We start from the raw sequence: 18,584 nt of genomic DNA on the forward strand, positions 1-18,584 counted from the left end.
ATGGAAAAGTCCCTCAGAGGCGCCTCGGCCTCAAAGCTGTCCGCCAGCTGTCAGCCCAGGCACACTCACTCCGCGTGCCCCCTGCCCCTCGGGGAGCCGGGTGCGGCCGGCCGGCCACCGGCTGTCAGCCCAGGCACACTCACTCCGCGTGCCCCTGCCCCTCCCGGAGCCGAGTGCGGCCGGCCGGCCACCGGCTGTCAGCCCAGGCACACTCACTCCGCGTGCCCCTGCCCCTCCCGGAGCCGAGTGCGGCCGGCCGGCCACCGGCTGTCAGCCCAGGCACACTCACTCCGCGTGCCCCTGCCCCTCCCGGAGCCGAGTGCGGCCGGCCGGCCACCGGCTGTCAGCCCAGGCACACTCACTCCGCGTGCCTCTGCCCTCGGGGAGCCGAGTGCGGCCGGCCGGCCACCGGCTGTCAGCCCAGGCACACTCACTCCGCGTGCCCCTGCCCCTCAGGGAGCCCAGTGCGGCCGGCCGGCCACCGGCTGTCAGCCCAGGCACACTCACTCCGCGTGCCCCTGCCCCTCCCGGAGCCGAGTGCGGCCGGCCGGCCACCGGCTGTCAGCCCAGGCACACTCACTCCGCGTGCCCCTGCCCCTCGGGGAGCCGAGTGCGGCCGGCCGGCCACCGGCTGCCGGGAGTGGAGTGAGGCCACGCCAGGTCACTGGTGACGTTTGCCGAGCTCCCGCTCCGCCTCTCTGCTGGGCCCCGAGGCGGCAGGCCCTCTCACCAGCAACATGCCCGTTTCCCTGCTGGTCCTCCTCTGACTCACACCTTCCCCCTCCCTCCCGCTCCTCCCGTCGCCTTAGAAACCGAGAGGCAGAGGATGCTCACAGCACCGGACACTGACCCTGGGCCCGGTTCCCCCAGGACCCCGCGGCCTCGGGTCCAGCAGGTCAGCCCGGCCACGGCTATGACCTCGCCGTCCTCTCCTTATCCGTGGCCACACGTGGCTGCTCCGCCCGCCCGCGTCCCGGGAGCCGGGGAGCGGAGGGCCCCCGGGTCAGGCGCACCAGCGGATGCTGAGGGACGGGCCGCCTTCCTCCTTCCTGCGAGGCCGAGAGGCACCCGTGGCCGCCAGAGGCGGGCGCAGGGAAGGTGAGGAGGCAGAGCGTTTGTGGACTCACTCCGCGTGCCCCTGCCCCTTGGGGAGCCCAGTGCGGCCGGCCTGGTGACCTGCAAACCTCCCCCTCACGACTGCCCCCCCTCCCCCTGCAGCTGCACCGTGAAGGAGGCTTGGCGTGGACCCCGCCCACATTCGCTGCTGGGCTCATCAGAAGAGGGCACGTTTCTGATGAAAACCCGAGGCTAAGGGGGCCGTCTTTCTGCGACGGAGGGACAGGGCGCCACCTGGGAACTGGTGATGAGCTCGGTCGCTGGTGGACACTCCGCTGAGGGCCGGGGAGCTGAACGGCAGGTCGGGAGAATGTACCCGACTTTGCACCGAGAGCAAAAAGGATGAAGCACAATGACGTGTGTTATGTGGCACGTGGTACAAGAGAGAGAAGAGGGAGGGAGAGAAGCATCAGTGATGTGAGAGAATCATTGCTCAGCTGCCTCCTGCCCGCCCCACACGGATCGAGCCGGCAGCCCAGGCCTGTGCCCCGACCAGGAATCCAACCACGATCTCCTGGTTCATAGGCCACGTCACCCACTGAGCCCCCGTGGCTGGAGGAGACTTAATTCCCCGTCAGTGCGAGGCCATCGGGCGGGCGGCTGGCAAACGGGCGGGCTGTGCGTTTGGAAAGGGCTGTTAGCTGCCACCACCAGCCGCTCCACTCACGCCCGTCCCAGGCGGAGACCTGTCTTCAGGCCGCCCGCACGCCCACGAGCGCACCGAGACCTGTCCTCAGAGGAGGCGGCAGCCGCTGGGCCGGCCCCTCGCTCGCGGTGGGTGGCCGGGTCGGGAGATTCTCCAGGTCTCCCTTCCCGTGGAGACCGGGCGCTCGCCTTGGAAACCATCACGGGCCGCTGCTCGCCCTGACGGACAGATGGAGGTTGTGGCCAGGGCTTTGCTCAGGGCTGCGGCCCCCGGGGACGGCCAGAGTGACGGCCTCAGAGCCGCCGTCCCGGGGCGGGGGCGGGGAGGGGCAGGAGGCAGAGGCGGGTGTCCGCTGCCTGTCACTCCACTCGGAGGCCGAGCTGCCCAAGGGGCCGGCCGCGGCCCAGGTGGCTGGAGCGTGGCCCCCACCCCAGCAGGGCTGCGGGGCGAGTCCGCCGAGGCACAGGCCTGGGCTGGGGCTTGTTGTCCAGTGGTGGCCAGAAGAGGAGGCAGCCAGTCCATGTTCTCTCCCCCCGTCCCCCGTCCTCTGAATAACACATGTCCCTGCGGAGGACGAGAGGAGGTGTGACCGCCACGGCCACCACCTGCCACGGCAGCTCAACGGCGGCAGCAGCAGCGAATGTGGGCGGGGTCCACGCCAAGCCTCCTTCACGGTGCAGCTGCGGGGGGAGGGGGGGCAGTCGTGAGGGGGAGGTTTGCAGGTCACCTGGCAGGAGTGCAGGGGACTTGGTGGTACAGGCGGCCTGGTGGGGGTGCGGGCAGCCTGGGGGGTGCGGTGGTCTGGGGCAGTGCGGGGGACCTGGGGGAGTGCGGGGGACCTGGGGGGGGTGCGGGCGGCCTGGGGGGTGCGGGGGACCTGGGGGGGGTGCGGGCGGCCTGGGGGAGGGTGCGGGGGACCTAGGGGGGGGGTGGGCAGCCTGGAGGGGGGTGCGGGCAGCCTGGAGCGGTGTGGTGGCCTGGGGCCGTGCGTGAGACCTGGTGGTGCAGGAGGCCTTGGCCGTCACTTCAGTGGAGGAGCCTGGTCACAGAGGAGGGGACAAGCTCCAGCTGAGAGGAGGCAGCCCCTGTGCACTGAGAGGAAGGACCTGTGTGGGCCTGGAGGGGAGGAGTGAGCCCAGGGGCCATGTCCGCCCTCCCCAACAGCCTCTCCTGCCAGACCACCCCCGGGACCACCTGGGGGTGAGGGCTGGCCCCTTAGATCCCATTCCCCAGGGCAGGTGGCTTCCTTCCCACCCAGGCGACTGGAACCTGAGAACTTGGTCTCAGCCTGAGGGCCTCCCCCGGAGAGGGCCCTGCGAGCTGCCTGCCTCCCGCCTCCGCCTGCCGCCCTCAGTCCCGGGCGGAGCTCTTCCTGCTCTCCAGCCCCTCGTTCCTTCGTGTCTCTCCAACCAGGAACCAGCAGGCTGTTCCCCCCACCACGCGCGGCCCAGCCGCCCTGCGCACAGCCGAGCGGGCGCCCCGAACCAGCCGCCGGCCCAGCACCCGCACACCAGCAGTGCCTGCACACCAGCAGAGGGAGGAGCGGGTGGCGAGGCCTCTCCTGCCCGAGCTTCTGACAGAAAACTGAGCTGTTAGCGCCGAACAGTGGATTTCACACATCGCCACGCGAACAGGCTTTTTTTAATTTATAAATATGTTTTATTGATTTTTTACAGAGAGGAAGAGAGAAGGATAGAGAGTTGGAAACATCAACGAGAGAGAATCATCAATCAGCTGCCTCCTGCACACCCCCTACTGGGGATGTGCCCGCAACCAATGTACATGCCCTTGACCGGAATCGAACCCGGGACCTTGCAGTCCGAAGGCCGACGCTCTGTCCACTGAGCCAAACCGGTTTCGGCTGAACAGGCTTTAATAGCGATTTCACCCACGGCAGTCCCCAACAGCCAGGTCACGGTGATGCCTGGTGCAGAGGCGCTCACGGTTTCACGCTCAGTGCCAGCCACGCACACGCCGCCCAGCTGCTCGGGCGCAGCGTCCCCGCCCCTGGACTTGGCTCGTTCCTCGGTGGAATGAGAGAGCCTGGGGCACAAGCACGGACACCCTGACACCCCGCCTGGCCCCCGAGCCGAGCCGAGCTTCCAGGGTGGAGATGGTCACACCAGGGCAGCACCAAATCCCATCATGCTGCTCAGAACAGCAGGCCATTTAAACGTACAGATGGCTTATTTCTGAATTTCTATTCAATACTGTGGGGCCCAGGCTAACCGAAACCCTGGAAAGGGAAACTGGACCAGAGGGGCTGCGGCTCCATCAGAAGCATCATCCATCCCCTGGGCCAGGCCAGAGGCCACACCCTGCGCAGGGAGGAGCGGCTCCAGGGGTGAATCTCCTGCCCCGAGGCCACCCCCGCACCCCCAAACAGAAGGGTGGCCTTCACCCCGGAGCAGGCCGAGCACACGCCAGGTGCAGAGAGTGGAGGTATGGCCTAGGGTTCTGAGCTCAAACACCCAATCCAGTCCCGTCACAATCCATCCGAATTAATCTTTATTCTCTTCACGCCTGAGCCACGAGTGCCCCTGAGTCTCCCACCACGGAAAACGGGGGCACCACGTCCCTCTGGAAGCATCGGCAGGCCGGGGGCAGGGCACAGGGCACAGAATCCGTTACCAGCACGTGCTGCTCGCTCTGGGCAGGTTTCCATCCTGCCGGCCCCTCAGGCTGTGGGGAGGTTCAGAGAGGACAGCCGCGGTGGCCAGAGAGCCACGCCTCACTCAGTGTTCCTCACGGCACCGGCGGCGAAGGGAGTTAGGCACAAAGTGAAGATGGGCTTGATGCAAAGGAGAGAGCAGTGCAGAAATCATGGCAGCTTTTTATCGGAACAAAAGCTCCGATCCTGTGTCCAGCGAGCGTCACAGGATGGAAGCAGTCACCTCTTCACATCAGACAGAACCGCGAGGCAAGCCCACAGCTCTCCGGTGCCCGTGGCGTACACGCAGGAGCCCGGCCTGCGAGGCCCTCCGTCCGTCCGGGAAGTGGCAGCAGGAACGGCCGCCTGGGCGGGAGCCGCGGGCGCGAGGGTCACAGCTCGGACTTGGAGCTGGCGAGGGACAGCCTGGCCTCCACCTCCCGCAGCTTCGTCTGCAGGACCGTCAGCACGTCCTCCATCTGCGGCAGGAGAGCGAGAGTTAAACCAACGGTGCGGCCACAGCCAGACACGCTCGGCGGCTAAAACGTCCGTCAGTAATGCAACCTGAGGGTCAGCATTGCTCGGATACTCCATGAGCATTTAGTGAAATTATTTAAATAACACATAAGCCTATTAACAGTTCTCAACCTCTGACTGGCAGCTCTTTAAGGAGGGTTCTTTTGTTTAAAATGTGCTTTTACTTATTTTTAGAGAAAAAGAGAGGGAGAGTCGAAACCGGTTTGGCTCAGTGGTAGAGCGTTGGTCTGCGGAAGGTCCCAGGTTCGATTCCGGTCAGGGGCATGTACCTTGGTTGCGGGTACATCCCCGGTAGGGGGTGTGCAAGAGGCAGCTGGTCAATGTTTCTCTCTCATTGACGTTTCTAGCTCTCTCTCTCTCTCCCTTCCTCTCTGTAAAATATCAATAAAATATATATTTAAAAAAAAAAAAAAAGAGAGAGAGGGAGAAACATCAATCGGCTGCCTCCTGCACGCCCCCTACTGGGGACTGAGTCTGCAACCTGGGCCTGTGTCCTGACCGGGAATCAAAGCGTGACCCCCGGTTCAGAGGTCAGTGGTTGACCCGAGCCACAGGGGCGGGCTCGGCCGCTCTCATCCAGTCCTCTCCCTCGAGCCTCTGGCCTGAGTGTTCCCGTGCAGAGTGCCTGCTCCTGCCGTGAGCACGAGCCCCCGCAGCGAGCTTCCTACAGGGCGATGGCCCGCGTTCGCAGGAGGCGGCTTCCTGGTTATTCTTTGGGTTGAGCTTTGGCTTCATCCGTCCCCAGAAGGCAGCCTCCTGACGCCCGGAGAAGCCGCGCTGAGGGGGGCGGGGGCTCCCGGGACAGGTGCCCAGAGAGCGGGCACCCACCTGCTTCAGCGAGTTCTCGATCTCAGCTCTGCTCTCCAGACCGAGCGCCTTGTCCTCCGACACGATGTGCTTCTCCGAGGACCCTAGGACATAACTGCACACGCGGGTCAGTGAGCCAGTGTTCCCCGGCGTTCGCTGACTGTGTTAAACTGCACACGTCACACCACGTCAGCCCCACGCGCACACACAGCCGGTTCTGTTACCAGCCCCCACGCCCAAAGCGGAACCACACAGCGCCCTTTCCTCCCAGCAGTGAGTCCAGACGTCCCTAAACATTCCCCGGTGTCAGTCCTTCACGATGGTACCACTGCGCAGAACGTGAGCACTCACAGTTCAAAACCCTATCGCCAAAAAAACCAAACCAAAACAAAACCCTATCCTCAAACCTCCCCCCGAAAAACAAAACCCTATCGCCAAGTCTCTGTGTGACCTCTCATGCTGCCTTGCAGTGAAGAGTGGCCTGCGGAGCCAACTCTAGAACCAAACCTGCCGACTCCCACAGACTCCCCCCCCCCCCCCCCCCGAACCCTCCTCTCCCCGCCTGCCCCCACGGCCACCCCGGCGAAGCTGAGCCAGGCCTGGCCGCGGGGGCGGCAGCGCTGGGAGCCCCATGAGCTCTCAGCAGTGGGGGGGCGTGGAGCTCCGGGAACACGGGCCCTGCAGTGAGGCAGTCTGTCTGTCTTCACCGCGGAACCTGTCACTCCTCTAACCGAGCCAGCGCTGGTCACGGGAGCTCTGCTGACTGAGTGTCTGAAAACAGCAAGGGGGGCTGCAGGGCATTACCCGCTGCTGGGAGGAGAAAGGGGGGCGGGAAACCCCGCGGCATCAGGAATTATAAAGCGGGAAGTGCCCTCACAGGGCGCCCACTTCTGAACAAACCTGGCTCCTCGGCCTTCAAGTCCCGCCAGAGCAGCGTCCGCGCCGGGATCCGTCCTCCACGGACGCCCTTCCCAGACCCGCCCGGCCCACGGCCGAGCTTGTCCTTCCAGCCGTCCTCCCCGTCCCCCTCCCCCCACGGATCCACGTCAAGCCCTCAGGGACCGAGGGAGCCGGTTCAGAGCGCCGCCGCCAGGCCGGCTTCGCTGCCCCCAGGCGGAGGCTCTGGCGCCGGGCCCTCCCGCGCAGTGCCCGCACCCACCTCTCGGTGGCGCCCACGCCCAGGCAGAACAGGTCCCGCTTGTAGTCCAGGTGGCCGGGCGTGCTGCGGTAGATGTGGCCGAGCGGCAGCGCGCAGCCCGCACAGCGCAGGGTCTCCAGGATGCTGGGGAGAGAGGACGCTGAGACCAGGCGGCTCCCCCAGAACCCGCTCACCCCCCGACATTCACCCCCTTAACCTCATCCCCAGACACCCAGATACTCACCCCCGGACGCTCACCCCAGTACCCTCACCCCCGGAGCCTCACCCCCAGATGCCCACCCCGGACCCTCACCCCCGGACCCTCATCCCCAGACACCCAGATACTCACCCCGGACCCTCACCCCCGGACGCCCACCCCCGTACCCTCACCCCGGGACCCTCATCCCCGGACCCTCACCCCCGGACGCTCACCCCCAGACGCCCACCCCGGACCCTCACCCCCGGACACCCACCCCCGGACCCTCATCCCTGGACGCCCACCCCCGGACCCTCACCCCCGGACCCTCTCCCCCGGACCCTCTCCCCCGGACACCCACCCCCGGACGCCCACCCCGGACACCCACCCCCGGACCCTCACCCCGGGACGCCCACCCCGGACAGACACTGAGGGATCTGAGTGGAAGTAACCAGAGGTCCCACTGGGAACGCCCACAGTCACGTGGCTCAGCGACTCACCAGCCGCTCTCGTTCTCCCGCTTGGACAGTATCTGCTCCGCATCCACAGAGACGTTGCTGGACACGCCTAGAGAAAGGACAGGCTCCTTCTGTGCTTTGTTGTAACGGAGACAGACACTTAGGAAACTTCTAGTCAACTTTTACTTTAGAGAGTTCACTCTATCTTTCATGGGGGAGGGGTGTTATATCATATTGTAAAATCCCCCTTTTACAGAGGAGAGAACTGAGGCAGGGAGTAAGCTGCCCAAGGAGACACAGGTAAGCTAGTGAGCGGCAGGCCAGGACTCAAACCCAACAGCCGAGGGGCCATCGCCACGCTGCACTGCCTGTCAGCAAGGGTGCACCACAAAGTATTTCTGTCTACATCAATACGGAGGAATATTCAGAACATGTGTGTGGGCCAAGACTACATGCTTAAGACATGCTTAGTAAACTACATGCGTAGTAAACCTGTGGCGTGTTTTCAGCAGTCTGAGTGTTTTAACGTGCTGACGCGTGCAGGGCTGCCAGGGCGTCTGGGTGAGCGCAGCTCGGGGCTGCATCAGTGTGGGGCCAGGAGGCAAGTCCTCTCCTCCCGCCTCTGCACTAGGTGATTCCACCATCAAGGGTCGATCCCGATAAATGACCGTGGGAAATGCCTGCTCTCAGGCTTATGTCCGACAACGAAAAGGGACGCAGCAATTACTGTCCCTTTTAAAAAACACATTTTTACTGAGCTCAGGGAGGAAGAGAGTAACAGAAACGTTGAGAAAGAATCCCTGATGGGGATCTAGCTGCAGCCCGGGCCTGTGCGCTGACCGGGCATCGAACCTGACCTCCCGGTTCCAGGTGGATGCCCAGCCCCTGAGCCACGGGCGGTCGCAATCCCTGAGTGACTTGCCGGTCCTGCGGGAACCGCGGGCATCAGAAAGCTCCGGGGACCGGGCCCAGGAGTCCGCCTCCTCCCCAGACCGTTACTCCAGGGAGGAAACCTCAACTCCAAACCACAGGCCCCAGAACAGCGTTTTACAACAACCAGACCCACTCCCTGAACTAACACCACGAGACCACCGGGCCAGGGACGCCTTCCAGCTGCCCGATGCCCCGGGATGCCGGCGCCGTCACCGGGGTCGCTCACAGCCACCCTCCGCTCTGAGGCCGGACCGGAGGCCCGGGCCCGCGGCCGCTCCGGGAGGGCAGCGGTTCCCCTGGGCGGCGGCAGCGGGGCTCCATGGCCCCATGGCCCCGCCGGCCGGTCCTGCGCCAGTGACGGCGCGGGCTTCCGGGAGTGACTCAGGGGCTGCACCGAGATGCTGAGAATCCGGTTTTTTGTTTGTTGTTGTTTTTAACGGGCGCTCACAGCGATGCCGATTCAACCGCGACCGATGCGTGGCGACGGGCCGGGAGGCCCCCGGAAGGGCTGTCGGTGTGAGCGCCCGGGGCGGGCGGCACCCTCCTGGGTCCCGCTCCGAGGGCCCCGGGCCCCGCCGCCCCCCGCCCCGCGCCCCCCGGGAGCGCCGCCACTGACTGCGCAGCAGGATGCAGCTGGCCTCGGGCCCGGCCACCCAGCTCAGCGAGTCGCCCAGCGGCCGCCGGCAGCCGGCGCACAGGAACACGAGCGGCCGGTCCTCGTCCCGCGCGGCCGCCGCCTCCGCGCTCCGCTCCGCCGCCGGCGCGGGCCCGCTCAGCGAGCCCCACGTGCTGCTCCACGGCTCCCGCGGCGGGCGGCCGGGCGAGCCCCCCGACAGCCGCCGGCTCGGCAGCGACGGCTCGGCCCGCGCGCCCCGCGCGCCGCACGCGCAGCCGGGGGCGGTGCAGGCCCTGCAGCGCTCCGGCGCGGGCACTCCCGCCATCACTGCGAACCGCGGCCGCGGGGCACCACGGGAACGCCGTCGCCTGTGCGCGTGCGCGTGCGCGGGGCGGGGCCTGGCGGGGGCGGGGCAGCGAGCAGCCCGATAGTGCGCATGCTCGCTGCCGGCTGAGCCAGGTGGGCGCCAGGCCTCCGCGGGGCGGTGTCTGAGGGAGTTCCCCCCGGACCGTCGGCAGCTCCTCCCTGGGGCCGTCCCCGGGGATCTAAGGCGAGTCCGCTGCCCCGGGGAGGAGGACAGGAACCGGGAGAGGAATGTGCGGGGCCGCCACCGCTGCTGGGAGGAGGCCCGGCCCGGGAGACGCGGGCGAATGGCCGTGAACTGCCTCCCCCGCCGCACAGGGAGGTGGCGGTGGTCGCCCGGAGGCGTCCCCTTGGCGTGGCGGCGCCGCTGCAGAGCCGGGGGGAGAGGTCGGGGTGGGCCGGCTGCAGACCTGGAGGAGTGGGGGGAGTGGGGGTGGGGGATGGGGGTGGGGTGGGGGATGGGGTTGCGGGGGGATGTGCGTGGGAAGAGCTCGGGTGTCTGTGTGAAACGCGGGCGGCCCCCGGGATTCCCGGAGCTTTCACCGAGTTCGCTTACAAACACCGCCGCCAGGTGGCGCTGTGCGCCGTCCGCTCTGGGGTCACCGCTGGGACCCAGCCCCGCGGGCGCCCCTGGAGGTCAGGCCGCCCTGGGCTGCGGGGGGCCTCAGCCTCCAGGGAGCCGCAGCGCAGCCCGGCCCCGGCTGGGGATCAGGCTGAAGCCGGCTGTCCCACATTTCCCCAGGGGACCCGGATTGCGAGGGGCGCAGGCCCAGCCGAGGGACCCCGATGGTGCACAGATCCGTGCCCTGGGCCTCTGGTGTATATATTTATATTATATTATATTATATTATATTATATTATATTATATTATATTATATTACATTACATTACATTACATTACATTACATTATGTTAATTATATTCACACACATATATAATAGATACATACGTATAATATATACTGTGGGACACAGTTACAGCACCTGGACAGGTCCAAGCCTCAGGCTGCCGAGAGGGCACAGTCCTCACGGCCACGAGCAGGTCCCAGCATGGAGGGCAGAGCCTCCCAGCACCGTGACAGCCAACAGCTGTGGTTGTGAGCTTACCCCTGTGGTCCGAGCACGTGGCCCCACGTGCCTGAGGGACGTGGGCTTGATAGGGTTCAGGTGTGTGTAGCTGAGTAGGATCGAAACTCAGAATGTGGTGAACTCCTTGGCCACGCGCTTCCTTTGCCTCGTGGCATCGGCTGTAAAATAAAGACACGGCGTGCAGCCCGTGGCGCTGTCCCTCCATCAGAGGCCGTGTCCCACCCGACCCAGCTTCCTCCTCCTGTCTGTCTTCTCCGTCCTTCACCGCCCCCTCGGTCACTGAGCCTGGCGGAGCTGGCGGCACAGAGGATGCGGTGGCCGTGCCTGCCCCCCACAATGCCCAGGACATACACTGAGTGGCCAGGTGATCATGCGTTCAGAGATCATCGTAATCTGGCCACTCGGTGCACCTTCGGATCAGGTGGCCTAGCTAAAACTCCTTCCGCACTCGGGAATTAAGAGATTGGCGGCAGGGTAACTCCCAGCCGTGCCGCTGAGAAGGAAAGCGGCCTTTGAGCTGTTTTCACCCTTCAGCTGCCACCATTTTGTTTTGTTTGTGTCTCGTGCTCTCATGCATCTGAGATTCCTGTTTCATTTTGTTAAAGTAACTTTGTTTTTCTTACAGGATGCGTGGGTGGTAAATGTCTAAAAATAAACAATGCTAAGGTGAACATTCTTGTACATACAGCTTTCTGCCCTTGTCTGATAATTTCATGATAAATTAACAGAAGTTCCCAAGTCGAAGCTTTGTGCACATTTCTTAAAAATCCAGTAATTCCTATTGCTAGATGCCTTGCAGAATGTTCTCACCGTGAATACATCAGTAAGCTTTAAAATTATCAAGAAATCTTCTCTACCTCTACCTTTCCCACACACCATGGGGTATTTTTAAAAATATATATATTTTATTGTTTTTTTACAGAGAGGAAGGGAGAGAGATAGAGAGCTAGAAACGTCGATGAGAGAGAAACATCGACCAGTTGCCTCTTGCACACCCCCTACCGGGGATATGCCCGCCACCAATGTACATGCCCTTGACCGGAATCGAACCTGGGTCCTTTCAGTCCACAGACCGACGCTCTACCGCTGAGCCAAACCGGCTTCGGCACCATGGGGTACTTTGAAGCAAATCCAAGACATCATAGCATTCCATGTATGTCACACAGATGTTTAAAGAATACAGTCACAGTACAGGTATGCCTCAGAGATATCGAGGGTTTGGTTACCGACACCACAATAAAGTGAGTATCACAAGCAAGTGACGGGGTTTCTGTTTCCCATTGAATATACACTTAGTGGCCAGATGATGATCTCTGAACGCACAATAACCTGGCCCCACTCAGTGTGTGTGTGTGTGTGTGTGTGTGTGTGTGTACGCATGGTGGTCTGTGCGCACGCTGTGTGGGTGTCTGTGAGGATGCACAGTGGCCTTTGCGTGTGCACACGCGAGGGGCTGAGCTCTGGCTGCAGGCGGAGATGGCCGTGGGGCGGGACATGCAGCAGAGGCTCTCCCGTGCGGGGCCTGTGTCTCAGCGCAGCTCCGGGTTCTGTGTGTGGATGTGGGCGAGCGTGTTTGTCCCGCGACGCAGGATGGAGTGATTTCTGTGGACATGCCCCTGGGCGGGCCCTCACGGAGCTGCAGACCACGGCGTGCGGGTGTGGCCTCGTGGGCGGGTGGCTGCAGGCTCCACCGAGAGGCCAGGTTCCCCTGCCGTCCACACCGGCCGTGCACGCCCTCTGGGTGACCCGTGGAGCACGGGAAGTGGGTGCTGGAGGGACCCAGCGCTGTGTGACTCCGGCTCTCGGCGGCTGAGCCAGGCCCCTCAGCCCCGCGGACGCCCCTGACCGTGGCCTCGGAGGAAGACAGCCCTGGGCCCCGCATGCTCCCCGCCCTCCGCCCCGCGCCTGAGCCGGGCGGCGACCTGGGGCTGTGGCCCAGGAGCTGGACCCCCCCCCCCGTGCGGGGGCCGTGGCCCAGACAGCACCTTGTCCATCGCGGAGCCCAGGGTCTCGGGCCCAGATTAGCGGGGGGCGGGGGGCGCTCTGGCCTAATGGACGGCGGCGTGGACGTGAGCGGGTCACAGTTCAGGGCCCACATCGCCATCTCCGCTCGGATGACGAGCCTGAGCCAGTGGGCTGGTTGCTCAATGGCCAGCGCGGCCTCAGGGGGGCCAAGGGCAGCCCGGCCCCGCGGGGTTAACCTGTTCGTGCCCGGAGGGCCGAGCGGGGCCCTCCAGCGGCTCAGCCGTCTCCGGCCCGGGCCTGCGTCCGTCCTCCCCTCCGCGGTGTCCCTCCTCCCCTCCGCGGCCTCCGCCCCTGTTTGCCTTGGAGCCCCGTCAGGAGGGGCCGGAGCCCAGAGCGTCCGGCAGGCGGCCACCCCCTTCCTCCAGCCAATGGCTCCGGCCGGCCGGCGGCCTTGGGCCCGAGACCCACAGACACACTTGGACGCCTCCCCGAGGGGCTGGCCCATCTGCCCGCGGCCTGGCAGCCGGACGCCCGCGGCACGGCCACGGCCATGGCCAACAGCAGCAACGCCTCGGCGCCCGCCTACGAGTACTACCTGGACTACCTGGACCTGCTCCCCGTGGACGAGAGGCAGCTGGTGGCCCACAAGTGTGAGTCCTGCGGGGGCCGGGCGGGCGGGCCCCAGGGCTCTCCGCCCGGACGGCTCGGGGGCCGGCGCCGCGCTGGGGGATCGGGGAGCGGGCACCGTGTCCGTCATCGTCCTTGGCACGTCCGGGACTCGCCTGAGGAACCCCGCGCTGGGCGCCCATGCGGGAGCGGGGTTCTGTGATGGCGTCGAGGGCCCGGGGCCCGGGGGGCGTGGTGGAGGCCGTGGTGGGCTTCGGGGTCCCCGTGTCCCTGTCAGACTCGGAGAGAGCGAGCTTCCCGGGGGTGACCGCCCGGCCCAGCGCCCGCCAGACCCCCCTCTGGGGCACCGCGGGGTTTGTCCGCAATCCCCGGGATCACTCAGCTTCTCAGGGAGATAACAAGCTGGCGGAGGAAGTCCAAGAGCGAGAAAAACAAAGCGAAGGCCGGGCTGGGGGCCCAGCCCCGCCCTCCCGGAGGCATCGCCATGGACCGCAGACTCCCACCCGGGGAGGGAGGTGGCTCTGCCCACCAGCTCCCAACGGAAATCGTCCCATGTCCTTATTTAAAAAAATATTTGTTATTGATCTCAGAGAGGGAGTGGGGGAGGGGGGGAGAAACATCAATGATGAGAGAGAATCATGGACCGGCTGCCTCCTGCTGGGGATGGAGCCCACAACCCAGGCCTGTGCCCTGACCAGGAATCGAACTGGGACCGCCTGGTTCACAGGTCGACGCTCCACCACTGAGCCACACCGTCCGGGCCAGGTGTGTCCTTTCCGGGGGGAGTTGCTTTGGGGACACAGTTAAGCTCGGGGAGAAGCCATCGGTGAGTGAGAGTAAGCCGATCAGTACACCGGGCGTCAGAAATAAACCACAGTCTCACAGCAGAGCTGGTGCTGCCCGCCCGGAGGCAACTCCTGAAGAACTGGCCGGTGTCAGTGTCTGGTCAGGACATGCGTGCTAGGGACGGGGACACCCTCTGTGGCCGAGGAGGGCTGTTCTGAGAGTCAGTGTTCATTTGGGTTTGTAAGTTTGAGGACCTTCAGTTAAAAAGTCAGGTTTTTACTGATTCCACACACAAAGCTGGGCCAGTGGGCAGCACCAGGCGGAACAGAAGGCGCTTCCTCTCCCAGGCGTCGTCTGCGGGCGGGTGCGGAGCTGGCCCCACGGAACCCCAGGAGCCAGCCTCCCGGTTCCTCCTCTGCCCTCGGGGGCCCTACCCTCGCCCCCACGCCCCACGCCCCACACCAGACTGTGTCACCGCCGTGCCCTCTTCCCCACACCCCACACCGCATGCCAGGCTCCGCATCACAGCCGTGCTCTCGTCCCCACCCCCCACCCCCCACCCCCCACGCGGATTCCGCGTCACCGCCGTGCTCTGGGCAGAAAACGTGGCAGGAGAGTAAGAAGGGACCGGGGAGCAGAAGCCGGTCGTCCCTGCAGAAAGACTGCAAGAAACTGTCCAGGAGAATCCCACTCACACCTCATTGGCCAACACCTTGTCGCATGCCACACCTCACCGCAAGGGAGGCTGGGAACTGTAGTCTTTCTTCCAGACAGCCTTGTGCCCAGCAATCACCAGGGGTTCTGTCACTGGGAAATGAGAGCGGAAGGGGGCGGGGGGCGGGGGGCAGTAGGACTGAGAACCAGCGATCTATGCTGCAGTTCCTCACATCTTTTGTCGTCGTTAATCCTCACATGAGGATATTTCTTCCATTGCTTTTCAGAGTGGAAGGGAAGAAGGGGGGTGGGGGGTGGGGAGAGAAACATTGATGTGAGAGGCACATCGACTGGTTGCCTCCTGCACCTACCCCAACTGGGGGTGGGGAGCAAACCCACAACCCAGGTATTGAATCCTCGACCCTTGGCTCTGCGGGCTGACGCTCCAACCACTGAGCCACACTGGCCAAGGCACAGATATTCTCTGAGCTGGAAGGATGCAGCGATATCACTGCCACCGACCCTCTTCACAGAACAGTGAATTCCGTTTACAGATTGCTGCACGGCCAGTGAAGGAGGAACTGTGCGTGTGCATTGTACACACATGATCTTATTTAACCTGTGTGGCAGTCTGTATAGCACACACGGTCATCCCATGTAACAGACGGAAACGGATTCAGGTTGTCTGAGACCAGGTAGCTAGAAAACAGCAGTCAGAATCAGAACTCAGAACCGGAGCCTCAGGCTGTGTCCCCACGCTGGTCCCCAAGAAGGGGACATCCAGAGCGAATCGGCCAGGCCTGGGACTGGAATGGGGGGGCATTGGACCTGGGACTGGAATGGGGGGGCGTTTGGGGGCTTGGCCGTTTCCCTCACCGACACTCAGGTGCCTCCGTGGACGGGAAGTGTCTTCATGGGACGAATCTGCTGCCTCCAAGTTCCGAGGAGAAAGCCCCCAGCATGCCACGCCCCCGACCCCCAGCCAGAGCCTCTCCTGCCAGCCGCTGGGCCCCTCACTCCCCTTGTCCAGCTGGTGTCCAGTTGGCCCCAGAAAGGGAGGGAGGAGCCAGGGGAGGCGGGGGAGGAGAAGGGCAGGAGGGAGGGAGCGGGGGAGAGGGGAGGAGAGGGGAGGGAGGGAAGGAGGGGGAGAGAGGGGAGTGGAGGAGGGAGGGGACGTTGGGGCTGGGCGGGGCCTCCGTTGCCCGTCGGGCTCCCGGGGAAAACCAGCCTCCTGCTGAGCTCCCCGCGGGGCGGGCGGGGGCTTGGCCGGGGACCGGAAGTCCTCCGCAGGAAGAGGGCCTCCCGAGGGGCCGCGAACCCTCTTCCTTCGCAGAGCGCAGAGAGGGCTTCAGGGAACAGCTCCGCCGCTTCAGTGTCCCGCGTCCGCGGGGCTGGCTGTGAAAGCTGCGGTCCCACGCCTGCTGGTGGGTGGGAGGGGCAGGGGACTGAGCCGTGGGGGACGGAGGAGGGAGACTTCCCAGCTGCCAGGGTTTGAAGCTGCTTCCTCAGAGGCGCTGACAGGACTGACCTCGGTGCTCAAAATGATTTTACTGGGTTCAGAGAGGAAGGGAGAGGGAGGGAGAGAACCATCAATGAGGAGAGAGAACCATAGGTCGGCTGCCTCCTGCACGGCCCCCACTGGGGACGGAGCCCGCAACCCGGGCCTGTGCCCTGACCTGGAATCGAACTGTGACCTCCTGGTTCACAGGTCGATGCTCAACCCCTGAGGCCTGCCAGCCGGGCTCTCCTCTGAGGCCGTTTAACCAAAGACGCTCTCGCAACCCCGCCACCTGCAGTGGCTCCTGTGCCACAGGCCAAGGTGCCTGAGCTGGTGGAGAAGGCACCGGCCTGCCGCTGCTCCCAGGCGGGTGGGTCCAGGGCACCTCCTGGGTGTCCCCCCTTAGCCCCGGCCACACACGGCAGTGCCTCTTCCCTGCTGCGGCCCCGCGGCCCGCCCACTCCCAGGGAGGCCCCTCTCGCTCTGGTTCCTCCCAGGGCAGGTGGCAGGGAGGCCCCGCGGATGCTCGTCACAGGAGCTGCCCCCTTCCTTCTCCCTCCCAAGGAGAAAGGGAGCAGGGAAACCAACTTCTTTTTTAAAATGTTTTTAGTGATTTCAGTGATTTTATTTATTTTAGTGAGAGGAGAGGAGAGAGAGAAACATTAACTGGCTGCAGGCCCCACCCTGGGGATCGAGGCTGCAACCCGGACCGGTGCCCTGACCGGGAACTGAACCCTGACCTCCTGGTTCATAGGTCGATGCTCAACCCCTGAGCCACACCGGCCGGTGGGAGACCCACCTTCTGAGCAGCAGCAGCAGCTGTGAGAGTGCCTCCGTCCGCTGCAGATTCATCCCGCTTCCCCTCCACAGACAGACAGCCCTCACCGCCTGGTGGCCAGGGCTCTGGGCGAAGCCACTTCGGCCAGCGTCACGGCCCACAGCCCCGAGGCCGGCAGAGGCTGGACCTCGCCCTTGCGTTCTCCGCCCCCCCCCCGGGCGGTGCCGGGGGTCACACCCGCTCCTCTCCCCGCAGACTCTGTGGTGATCGCCTTCTGGGCCAGCCTGGCCGCCTTCGTGGTGCTCCTCTTCCTCGTCCTGCTCTCCATGTCCCGCCCGGCTCCCGCGGCCAGGTGCGTGCGGGTGTGTGTGTGCATGTGTGCATGCTGGGTGCATGGGTGTCTGAGGGCCCGGGCTGTGTGGGCGGTGGGTGCGGGCAGAGTGCCCGTGGGCGGCAGCGAGGGGGATCGGGGCCGAGTGGTGAAGAGCTGCACGTCCACGCACGGCCCTGCCACGAGAGGAACGAGGTCTGACCACACCCCGGGGGTGAGCCGAGGACCTGAGGCCCAGGGATTCTGATGGGAAGGTTTTGGAAGAGGCAGCTTTCTGGCTGTTGCTAATGATATCATCTTTGGGGATAAAAATATCCTGAAAGGGACTGTGGTGCCGGCTGGTGTGGCTCAGTGGATGAGCATCGCCCTATGAACCAGGTCAGGGTTTGGTTCCGGTCGGGACACAGGCCGGGGTTGTGGACTCACTCCAGTGTGGGGCGTGCAGGAGGCAGCCGGTCCAGGATTCTCTCTCCTTGATGTTTCTCTCCCTCTCCCTTCCTCTCTGACATCAATAAAAAAATAAAGGTAAAAAAATAGAGTGTGGTGATGGTGGCAAAATTGGATGAATATGCTATCGCTCATTGGCTAACACTGTACATGTATCTCACTTAATTAGCCCAGCGGAGCAGGGAGGGGCTGTCCTCCAGCCCTGACGCCTGCCTGTCTCTGTCCACAGGAGCCACGCCCCGCACCGCCCTGCGTGCCCCTGGAGCCTCCACATCAGCCTCCCCTTCTGCATCCGGAGGCACCCGCTGCTCCCCAGCGCCCCCCAGCGGGCCCCGCCCAGCTCAGCCAGGGAGCCAGGCAGCAGTGCCTCCGGGCCCTCCGCCTCGCCCCCCACCACCCCGCAGGCCCACCCGGCTCTCCTGTGGGAGCAGGCCCTGGACGGGGACCCCCAAGGTGTCAGCTGATGTCACCACCGAACAGCCGGCCTCCCACTGGAGCTGGTTCTGCACCAGCGAGCGACGGCCACTCAGAGGGACTCAGACCGGACACGTGCTCCTGGAAGCAGGGGCGCAGCCTGCCACGGCCGACCACGGGGAGGCGCTGACGTGGGCTGTGCACCCACTGGCCCCGCAGCACCAGCCGCCTGCCGGGCACGACCCCACGGCAGAGCGTCAGCCCCAGCCGCTCTCACTCCCGGGCTCCCTCGGGAAGCGCGAACAGAGCACACGGAAATAAAGATAGTCACTCGCTGGTCTCCGCCACTGCCCAGCCTCCAGTCACCGCTGCAGCACCGTCGGCCTCGAGTTCCCGGGTGACCTGTACCTTTCCGTGCCCAGGGCCGTGGGCGGAGGGCAGGCGAGGGCCCGAGCTCCAGGGCGCACACACGGGCGAGGAAGGAGGTGTCCCTCCCACGGACCCCGCTGGGATGGACTGCAGGGGCGGCCGCGCTG

The 18,584-nt window shown here is 64.7% G+C and overlaps 2 protein-coding genes across 2 annotated transcripts; one reads left to right on the forward strand and one right to left on the reverse strand.

The window, feature by feature from the left end:
* Window positions 1–3,414: 3,414 nt before the first annotated feature.
* Window positions 3,415–9,450, reverse strand: MIS18A (MIS18 kinetochore protein A). The gene is made up of 5 exons (XM_084872644.1): window positions 9,098–9,450; window positions 7,591–7,657; window positions 6,916–7,038; window positions 5,778–5,871; window positions 3,415–4,891 (listed from the first exon to the last, which is right to left on the reverse strand). The coding sequence occupies exons 1-5, from the start codon at window positions 9,420–9,422 to the stop codon at window positions 4,805–4,807; spliced, it is 696 nt and encodes a 231-aa protein (XP_084728770.1). The 5' UTR covers window positions 9,423–9,450; the 3' UTR covers window positions 3,415–4,804.
* A 508-nt stretch (window positions 9,451–9,958) lies between these two features.
* On the forward strand, window positions 9,959–18,394 carry MRAP (melanocortin 2 receptor accessory protein). The gene is made up of 3 exons (XM_084873562.1): window positions 9,959–13,163; window positions 17,112–17,208; window positions 17,864–18,394. Exons 1-3 carry the CDS (start codon window positions 13,064–13,066, stop codon window positions 18,096–18,098), a joined length of 432 nt encoding a protein of 143 aa, XP_084729688.1. The 5' UTR covers window positions 9,959–13,063; the 3' UTR covers window positions 18,099–18,394.
* The last annotated feature ends 190 nt before the right edge of the window (window positions 18,395–18,584 follow it).

Source organism: Pipistrellus hanaki (genome assembly GCF_964339955.1).
Source record: "Pipistrellus hanaki genome assembly, chromosome: 2".
Classification (NCBI taxonomy): Eukaryota; Metazoa; Chordata; class Mammalia; order Chiroptera; family Vespertilionidae; genus Pipistrellus; species Pipistrellus hanaki.